Here is an 11,065-nt window from a genome sequence, read left to right on the forward strand (position 1 = left end):
TATTATTATGTTGTTGTTGTTATTGTTGTTCATGATTGTTGTTATTATCTTTGTTTTTTTTTTGTTTTTATTTACAAGGGAGTTAAAACGCTTGTTTGGTCACCGTTTGGAATGTGTAGGCATCTTTATTATGTATCTATGTTTATCTATCTGTCAATCTTTTTATATATTTTCTTTTTGGATCATTTGTTTTTGACTTCCTTTGTGAGCACTATAATACTAGAAACAATCGGTTAGGTGCATTGGTTTTAGGACGATATAGATAGCAATGTATGGATATAGGTATAGGAAAACAAGTGTCTGGAACTTTGCTTGAACTTTACAGGAACCAACACGAGGCTTCAATTATTTGCTCAACTGGCTGAGAAGAGAGTGGAAATCCTGGGAGTAAATGGCGGGGCCCAGCCTTCAGATGCACACATTCTTGTATGTACTCTGTTCTGGTGTTGACTCGGAGTCCCATATAGAACAAAAAGGGAATTTCACTTTGAGAAAAGCTCTCCTAGTCCAGGCAGAATGCAATAAGCTCACCCTTTGTCTTTGCTGCTCTGCTAGTAGAAAAAGCTCCAGCTGTTTGCACTCACTATCAGTATACTTATATAGAGCTAGAAATGTGAGGAGTTTTCATGCTAGGAAAAAAACAATCTATATTTAGGCACTGTGTTACCTACAACCCCATTGCTATAGTGATCATCATCATAGAATAAAGGGGAATCTAAGCTCTATATGTTTTGGTCATACACGGTGATATTCCCCATGACCTATGTAGTAGTTGATGATTGTATTATTGCCAAAGTCGTTTTTAACAGAAGGTCAACCTGATATATAAATATAGATATGTGTGTGTGTTATATATATATATATATATATATATATATATATATATATATATATATATATATATATATATATATATATATATATATATATATATATATATATATATATATATATATATATATATATATATATATATATATATATATATATATATATATATATATATATATATATATATATATATATATATATATATATATATATATATATATATATATATATATATATATATATATATATATATATATATATATATATATATATATATATATATATATATATATATATATATATATATATATATATATATATATATATATATATATATATATATATATATATATATATATATATATATATATATATATATATATATATATATATATATATATATATATATATATATATATATATATATATATATATATATATACACATACACAAACACTTTATTCAAGCCACAGTCAAATTTCAAGACTGATTTTTTTTTTATTATTTTTCTCTTTAAAAATCAAAATATTTTCAATTACAATTACACGTTTAATATTAAATTCATTTGAAACAATTTGCATTTTATCGAACCATTATTTTAAACCTTTTTCATAGGAAACCATAAGCGGGGAACCATGCAATAAATTACGGATATACGGGAAAGGAAAAAAAAACTTTAAAATGTCAGAAATAAACACATAAAAAAGACTCCCGGTCCAGCTCATCCCCAAATGATTGAGACCCTCTGCTTTAATTGATGTAAAGGGGACAAGCTGGAGAGGGTATGACCCCAGCAGAGAGGAAAAAAAAAACAGCCAGTTTGAAATCTTACCCTTTTTTGCAATGACCTATGGTTATCATTTAACACTATCAGAATTTTTTTTTAAAAATCGTATTACTAAGCTAAACAAAGAATGGGCTCTGTTACTGCCATCGGGCTCTTCCAAATTGGTTCTCTTCTGCTTAATGATACAGCAAAGTTTTCTATCCATGAAGAAGTAACAAAGGGACACCCCAGTCCCTGTCACAGTAGCGACCCTGGTTTGAAAAATATGGAAATGTAACCTTTTTCACAGCACAATTGTCCTTCACAAATCTGGAGTATATATAAAAAAAGAATAAGTATTTTCTTCAAATGTTTTCTATTACTGCCCAAACCCCTGACGTGTAAACTTGCCTAGGAAATTGATAAACATATAGCAATATATACAAAATAAACAGTTCTTTAAATACACTCCTCTGCAGCTAGTTGACCTTTGTGTTTTTATATTACATTGAAAGATCTCCAAATCTGCATGTTTTTTCCATTTTTGTGTTTAAAATAACTTTTTTTTTCTTGCGTTGTAATACATTATTAAAGTAACAGTCACTTTTACAGGGATATGAATTGTCCTCCCACCAAGGAAGATTATCTGACATAGATGGTGTCTGATTATGACGTGTTAAGGACCGGTCTGGAATAGACCCCTTGGTAATACGTTGGCTCTAGTGCTGAAGGCTCTATAGTCCCTCTGCCAGCCATGGTTGTGCTGCCAAGGGGCATCGCAGGAAGAGAACCCCCGTAGGAGGAATACTGCTGCAGAGCCTGTTCGTAAGCTTTGAAGTCCAGTTTGTGTTGTTGCTCAGATGAAGACATCAGGTTGTTGATGGAGAACGGGTGGTTAAAGGAATAGTGGGGATCTCCTTTCAGGTGGATGTGGGACTCGTGGACTAAAGAGTGAGATGTGTGAGCTGGGTGAGAAGATAAAGGAGATGGACCACCGTTGCCTGGCACTTGTGGTTTCAGGTCTCCATTAGAACCATTGTGCTCTAAGGATTGGGGGCTACTGGAGGGGTTAGACATAGACGAACTGCTGTCCAGCTGGCTGGACTTGCCATGCCCTCGGTGTAAAGGTGATGAGGAACCTGACTGATCCTTCCTGCTGTCATGACCTCCTTTGCCCCCTTGTGGCTTGTCACATTTAAAGCGCTTCTGTCTACGGAGGTAGCAGCCATTCTCAAACATATTCCCGGAATCGGGGTGTAGAGTCCAGTAAGATCCTTTCCCAGGCTTATCTGGAGACCTGGCCACCTTAACGAAGCAGTCGTTGAAGGACAGCGAGTGCCTGATGGAGTTCTGCCACCTCTGCTGGTTCTGCCTGTAATAAGGAAAAAGGTCCATGATCCACTGGTAGATCTCACTGAGGGTCAGCATCTTACTGGGGGCCTGTTGGATGGCCATGGTGATCAACGAAATGTACGAGTAAGGGGGCTTAGCGTGGGGGTAACTTCTCCGGAAGGTCTTGGTGTCTCTGGTCCTGTTGATATTGGAGGGGGCATACGCCATGGGACTCATTCCTGAGTTCATACTAGAATAAGGGCTCAAACTATTCATGGAAGCTTGCTGGGCTGACATTGCGTTCATGCTGCCTGGGCTCAAGGCGCTGCCCATAGGTGCCACCCCAGATGTCATTCCGTTCATAACAGTACTAGAGCCAGCAGGACCCATGCCTGACATGCCACTGGGGCTCAAGCCAGCTGCTAGCCCTGAGTTGGCATAGGACATGTTAAAGGAGCTTGGGGGGATGTTGTTGCTGGAGCTCATGGTGTTCATGGTCATGTAGGTGTTCATGGGGGCCAACCCTTGAGCCATGTTGTTGACCGGTACAGAGGAATAAGCCTGAGGAGATAAGACAGCATTTAGAGTTTATCCACACCACAGGTATTGTAACATAATATAACAATGAAACATTTCTGTGTTCTGCTCACTGTGGTGGCTTACTAAACAGTTTCTAGGCTGCCAACAGGGCCTTGCAGGGTCTTCAAATATCATTCAGACTCAGGGGAAATGTATTTTCTTTTTAATATTGCTCCCATGTGTACATTGGCTGGCGGGGCTGGAGTAAAAACGTCTGTAATGCACCTTTCACGTGCTGAGTAAGGATTGTCACCAGAAACTGCATTACATGTCCCAGTTCTGAGACTTCTAGTCCCACACAGGATCACACACGTGCCCAAATAACATTCCTTCGTTACTGTTATACTGAAAATCACATGTAGGGGTTTAATACTCAGAAGACAATTAAGATATGTGTCAGTGCAGGGAGCAGGTGATCACTACAATTGGAGTCACTAGGAAATATATATATATATATATAGTTTTCATTAAGCATTAACAAACATTAAAAATTTAGCTAACCATAATTTTCTCTCTTTCCAGAAAAACACCTGCAATTCCTTTCCGATTAGGAACATGCTTCGGACTGTCCAGAGCATATTCTTGATCCAAGTCAATCTGTTACCTACTTCACGTCAAAACCCCCAAATTTGGGATTTGAAACCAATTCACAATGGATTAATCAGAATTAAGATAGTGTTTATTATATAATATATATCACTGGTATACTGTAGTTGGTCACATATTCTATTTTGTTGTCGCTAAAGTATTTGTCTATCACTTGTGTGTTACTAAAAATAAGAGCCTTGAATATTGGCAAGTAAATTGCATAACATTAAGATTAGCTGTAATTTCATGGAGTTGATGTCCTAACTGAATAGATTTTTACACTGGCCCAAGCCAACCTGTACTTTCTTGGACTTTCATCTTAGTTGAAATAAATACACTTCAACCTCCTGTCCCTTTTGGTCAGTATAGCAATGATCCTTTAGCAAAAAGCCCCAGAGTGGACCTCTTTTAATCCAAATGTAGGTGACAATAAGTAATAACGAACAGTTTACACTGTTTATATAAATATGTTTGTTGCTATAACCTAGACGCAAATATTACAGACTGATTATAGGGGTAATTTTACAGTGTGATCTATAGCATAATACATTTATAGAAAGTATTGCCAAATATAGATACTAGATTATTGTAACTTTGTATCCCGTGCTTTAAACTGTAGCAGAAATATATTTCCACCTCAGCCAAAATAAAGTGAGCGGCCAAGTTCCAGCATTCTCCCTGAGATAGAAGCATATCCAGTTACCTACATGCCACCTTTCCCAGACAATACTTATATGCATTGAATGTTCTATTGTTAGCCAACCCCAGAGCGTACAATCTAATCTCCCAACCTCCAGCCAATGTTCATTAGACATTGTTCACTTTGTCGTACAACTGAATATCCTATTGTATTTCAGTTAGCATAAACAATATTGTATACTGTAGACCGAAATATTTATTTGGGGGGGGGGGGGGGGGGGAATGAGCAATGGCACCTATTTAATAAAGTGTGCTATAGGATATAGTGTACTACAGGGTGAAATCGAAATCCGTATTGGGGACAATAGCATCTAATTTTATAAAGTATGTTCAGAACACCTAGGTGGAATTCAGATATCGATTTAATATTGAAGGTCATTGAAAAGTCAATCGTTAAATCGTTTATTCATATTTTATTAGTTCTTGTCATGGAAAATGGACAGAGAGAGATATCCAGATGTTTATGTGCAAAGTTTAGAGGGCTGTCAGGTCCAACCAAGATAGACAAACGTGGGTGGTAAGACTTTAAAAATGGCATTTTAGCAGTTCATCAGCTGCTATATCAGATCTCTGAACCAAGCCCTTTGAATTTGACCCAAAATAGCTCAAATATCACCTAAACTATAGTAGAGAAAGCTTGAAGTGTGATCACAAAAGGGACGTTGGGGATTGTCTGTTAGTGTAATTGGATTATTCCCAGGCATAAAATTTGGAGTAAAGATGTGCTGTGACATATGAGCCTTATGTGATTAGAAAAACACATACCTGTGGGGAAAGCTGTTCACCTTCTTACAGCACCGGGGCTCTGCCACAGCCTCAGATGCTGAGTTATTACAGTACTTTAGAGAGTTTATTCACACTTGATCGTTTACATCTAGCTCTGATTTGTATGACATCATAATTATATTTTATGATAACATTAGGATCAGCTAGGGGCAAATTTTAATAACACTTCACCTAAAAGAAGACCTAAGGGCCACATATTTCTAATGTATGTATCTACACATATCTATAGACACACACTTGTGTTGGGGTATCCAGACTTCACACTTTTTAGATAATATCCCTTAAGGGGAAACATTTTAAGATCCGATCAGCTGGTAGAACTGGTTCCAGTGTATACTAAATCGTTTCCTGCAGTACGCCCCCTTTTTTTTTTTTTTTTTATAGAAGTCAATGTTTGTTGAGTTTTCCTTGATACAGTTATTACTGGCACCTCCTGAAATGTAGTTATGTTTTCCAAACAGTCCATGATCTTTTTAGATGACTGAAATACTGATATATTTTGTTACAATTGCATATGCATTGGCCATAGAAAGCAGAAGTAAACCAACCAGGTGTATACCTGGGTACACATACAGCTAGCTGAGAACCAAAGTTGAGAAAGGAGTTATGTTCCCCTCTATCCCAGGAGCCTTTTTTTCCTTTGGATCTGTCTTTGAAGCGCTGACATGCTGGCACAACTCGCTCACAGCGCGCTCCACAAGTCTCCGCTAGATCCACCCTCCGTCCAGGCTTTAAAACGCGCCAGGCGATTCACCTCTACTGCCCATAGAAGCGATTCCTCTTCGGACAGTAAAGTTTCTCGAACATGTGCTAAACATTTCGGAGTTTCACTCACTTGAAATACCACAAAAGATTTAGAAACGTGTTCTCTTACCTCTTGGGTTTCCTGGTAGTAGTTGCTCCAGTCTGTAGTCTCATGTCCTTCCATTTTAACAATTCCTAACATCCTGGATCTCAAGTGCCGGAGAGAAACATTCAGCCCACTAATCCAAGAAGTGGAGGGGTCAGAAGTAGAAGCGATGGCAGAAGGGGAGCCGAGGAGTAGATGGGCAGGGAGTACAGCGCTGTGTCCCCTAAATCAAACAGCAGCAGGAGGGGAACTGGGAGAGAGCAGACTGAGCTGATGTGGATCTTACGTGAGGCAAGGCACTTCCCTCTTCCTTCTCTCTCCTCCTCCTCTTCCCTCCCTCCTCAGTTACCTCTCTCAATTTACTGCCAGCACAAGGCACCTTACAATATACAGCTTAGGCAGCTACACCTGCCCTGCGCCCATGGCAGCGCACTCTGCACAAAGTTCTCTGGCAGGGCGTCCCCAGGTATAGAAAAGTGCATTGAGCTGCCCGTCCCACTGCTGAGAGCAAACCAATGGTAAGAAGAGGTGAGCAACACCCTCCTCCTGCCTGCTGGAGTCCGCAGCACAGAGAAACAGACTCTACTAATCATTTGTATTATTATTATTACTCCTACTACAACTATTGTTTTTGTTGTTATTATCTTGTATATTTCTGCTCTCTACAAGGCAAGATTCCTTAGATAAAAGAATTAATGAAAATGTTTTCATATTTCGGTTTTCGAGTCTGTTTACGTAAAAACATTTTTGTATATTCTTTTTCGCTTTTATTTCTGCACAGGCACGCATTTATTATTCACAAACGATCCCATTGACCCTCCACTACTTACATTTACAAATAAAATAGAAAAAGGAATACATTCGTTTAACTTAACGGGAATGTATTTGTACTTATTTATTCTGTTTTATTTAACGGTAATTAATTTATTTGCGAATTAATGCAGTTAAAAGACAGTAATGCTTTCTTTTTCCTTTCTTTTGTTGTGTATATGTGAAAGAAAAAATGAAACAAATAAATACAAGGAGAAACAATATGTTCTAGCAAGGAAAAAGCAATACAGAAATTAGATATTTAAATTGTAGTGGAACCACAAGTCCAAGCATACCCTGACACTCGGCAGTAAAAGCCGGGCACGTGCTTTTCACTTTGTTTTATTTTTTTTTACATACTATTGATGTAGTAAAGTGCTCAGGTATTCTGAGTACACACTTTTCGGTAAACAAATCTACAAACAGCCAAAACACAAATATGAACTTCAAATATGTACAGTCAATACACACTATCTGGGCAGCCACACATTTCACACTTAAACAATTGTATGCAAATAGATGCAAAAACGTTACTTCTAAGAAGAAGGTCACCAGTGACATCACATTATTTGCATTATTGGCATTTTCGAGGTGACAGCTGCCTGTCGATTGTATAATAAGCCTATTCACTTCATTACATTGTATGTGTTTATTTATATGCTCCTATACTTTTCAATGGATAAAAGGCTAGCATTACAATCAACGGGATTTTCATAACACTAATGGGCATGATTGAATTCAATAACAAACCCATACAACGGTTTTAATATTATATGTAAATATTGTTTAACAATAAAAAGGAGAATATAACTTTAGATAATTGGATCTCTTAACAGCTATTACTTGTCTTTAATTTAAAATAAGCCATAACAATGTAACACATTCATTAAAACTATTACTATTTTTTTCTTTTTTTTTACAATTGTGCTTAATTTATAAAAAAAAAAAAAGTTCAGCAATTGTTTTGCCCTTTTTCTTTCATTTGAAGTTACTCTGACCATTAAAATATGAGTGTACACAATTTCAGAAAACTAATATTAACTTTAGAACCAACATCCCCACATAATGGCTTTGTTGTCTACTAAGATGCAAATTTAGCTATAAAATTGACAGGTTTCAGCTAAAGCCAAACAAGGCTAAACTCTTGTTTGTTTGTGTACACAGGTGACATCGAGACCTGACACATACCCTGCCTTTCAAGAATACCCCCTATTATTATTAAATTAGCCCAATCACTTTCTAAACCGTAATGCTGACAAATATTGCTTTTGTCCAATTTAATTATTTAAGGCTTGGCAGTGCTTTTGATTGTTCTGTAAGTTCCCCCAAACTTTTTTCACAGCCATAGAAAATAGCATAGAGGCAACTGATGCATATACTGTTACATGTATGCAAAGCATATGTAAAGGTCTGTTTAATATTAGGCCCTTCTCTAGGTCTCTTGGTGAAAGTAGAACGAGCACTTGTGCATCATGGTAGAAGGGAAAAAAATCTGTTTGACTGTGTTCTTAGGACTAAGCATTTTGAAATCAGACAAGCCTGCAGAAGTCCTAGTTAAATGTTAACAGGATAACCACCATAAATCCCTTAACCCCTTCCCTCCTTTGTTTTGGAATGGTTAAGAATTATTTTGTTTGGATAATTCATGAGTGCTGAAGATTTATAAATGGGATTGATGATGACTTTAAGGTTTGTGCACATTATGGTGGATTCCAGGTTGCTTTAATAATCACACCTTCGCTGCCATAGGGGCCTGCAAGACACTGCAACAGCCTAACATGCTTATCTATCTCTGGCGCCAAACTCTTGAATATAATGTGGAATGTCTTAGAGGTGACTTGAGCTTATAGCACCAGTCTGGCCCAGGAAGAGTTAACGCAAACAGAAACCATGGGAATCCTTCATCTAGTTTTTTAATATGTATGAGAAGTGGAGGCTATAATGGAAATAGAGCTTCTGTGTATTCACACTTAACTATTGCACTGTGACCGCTGCCAGTCCTGTTTCTATGACAGGGTGTGATTTACTAAAGGAATACATTTTTATGTTGTGCTAGTGAACCTGTGTTCATTTCACACATGCAGTCAGGTTACTAAGGAGCCTGCAAATGGGGGTCTGAAGTGAAAAAACTAAACCTATCCGGCTGGGTGAAGGGAATGCAGGTTTGCTGACCCACATGAGAAATGGCTGCTTTAGTAAATCCCCAGCCTTTTTCCATTTATAAAGATGGCAGGAGTTAGCACATAGCTGTCTGCTGTATTTAACTGCATTTCTCAAGCTATTGCCTGTTCTTTTTTTAGGTATTTATAAAACAGCCAATGCATAACCCAGAAATATAAAGGGGTTGATTTATTAAAAGAGTAAAGGCTGTTCACTTACCGCAGTAAATGTTCACCAGGCTTAGTATAATGTGAAGCTGTGTTCCCTTCAATACTTCAATCAACCAGTCATGTGTTAGAAATATCCTGTTGTTTTTTGTTTTTTTCTTTTAAATTCCCTTGCACATAATAGTTTATTTAAAGTCAATACAGATTCACTTTATTCACTGGGATTCGCTTTACAAAGTGAACATACTTTGCTATGTGAACAGCTGCTACTTTTTAATGGATAAACCCCAAAGTAATGGTAGTCAAGCAGAGGAGTTTGTGTATTTGTAGGATGATTGATGAGTGGTGTGTCACATCAGAGTGGCTCTCTCAGTGGCAGCCATTTGACTAACCCAACGAGTACTGTAGCTGACCACAACAGAGTTCAGGAGAGTCCCTACTTCTTCTAAATTAATAATTACATTCAGAATTACCCAAACTCAGTTCTGGGACCCTCCTTTTTTAATTTTCCTCATACATGATTGGCTACTCAAAGTGAACTGTACACACATTTACCCTAACAGATATTCAGTTTGCAATGTGAGCATACACTTTCTAATGTGAGTATGTACTTGATGGAGTAGATTAACACCTACTCCATTAGCAAATCAACCCCACTATATACAGAAATTAAGTCTTGGGGTAATTTTACTGAGGTGCCACTTAGGTGATGCTACTGCAGCCTCGGGGACAAGAAAATCCCTAAAAGGCTTACTTCACAGTTTTACTACAAGGAGATACCTTCAATGATATTTGACTTTGCATGGGCAAATAATTGCAGTGGCTAATTTAAGGAGTTAAATCTTAAAATACATTCAAGTAACCTATTACCAAAAATGGAGCGAGTTTGGAGCGGTGGCTACTTTACAACACACACAGGGACCATGGGGAACAAAAGTAGCCACCCTCCAGAAGGTAGGACAGTGTCAGCATGAATTCAAAGATGATTTGAAAACTACAGCTGAATGATGCATTAATAAGCTACATTACTGTTAAAGTACTTGAATGCATTTTTTGAGTGAGTTTAGTGTCACTTTAAGTTGGAGAAGGGCACAGATGCTTTTGAAAATTCAGTGAATTAGGAGAAGTGTAATGAGTTGCTGTAAAATCAGCGCAAACAAAAAAAACTTACTCGTAACTTTAAAAATATTCCCCAGGGTGTACTTGATGAATAAGGCAGATTTACAAAAGAGAATAATTTTATCCCAGCCCCTGAGCCAGAGCTCACTTTAGCACCCAGTTAACTGGAAGTGAAATTTCTGTTTACAAAAGACTTGGAAGGCTGTGAAAGAATTGCTTACTTACTCTATGGCAGTAGAGTCAATGGGGGGCTTTGGACTCCTGCAAGATGTGTGGCTAGTCTTCTCTGCAATAGTACAGTTTTAGGCCAAATTTGGATCTGTCTGTCTACAAGTGCAGAAAAATAATGTTTTTAAATATAATTGTTATATATATATA

General features: G+C 37.3%; 1 protein-coding gene across 1 annotated transcript; it reads right to left on the reverse strand.

The window, feature by feature from the left end:
- Positions 1-2,055: 2,055 nt before the first annotated feature.
- Positions 2,056-6,858, reverse strand: FOXA1 (forkhead box A1). The gene is made up of 2 exons (XM_018564482.1): positions 6,456-6,858; positions 2,056-3,490 (listed from the first exon to the last, which is right to left on the reverse strand). Exons 1-2 carry the CDS (start codon positions 6,525-6,527, stop codon positions 2,264-2,266), a joined length of 1,299 nt encoding a protein of 432 aa, XP_018419984.1. The 5' UTR covers positions 6,528-6,858; the 3' UTR covers positions 2,056-2,263.
- Between the last annotated feature and the right edge of the window lie 4,207 nt (positions 6,859-11,065).

Source organism: Nanorana parkeri, unplaced genomic scaffold (genome assembly GCF_000935625.1).
Source record: "Nanorana parkeri isolate BGI_ZX_2015 unplaced genomic scaffold, ASM93562v1 scaffold755, whole genome shotgun sequence".
NCBI lineage: Eukaryota > Metazoa > Chordata > Amphibia > Anura > Dicroglossidae > Nanorana > Nanorana parkeri.

Excerpts from the sequence above, each read along its gene's own strand:
- FOXA1 (XM_018564482.1), bottom strand. The coding sequence starts at position 6,527 with ATGTTAGGAATTGTTAAAATGGAAGGACATGAGACTACAGACTGGAGC. Across the intron at positions 3,491-6,455 it reads ACTACCAGGAAACCCAAGAG|GCTTATTCCTCTGTACCGGT; the intron begins GTAAGAGAACAC and ends TTATCTCCTCAG.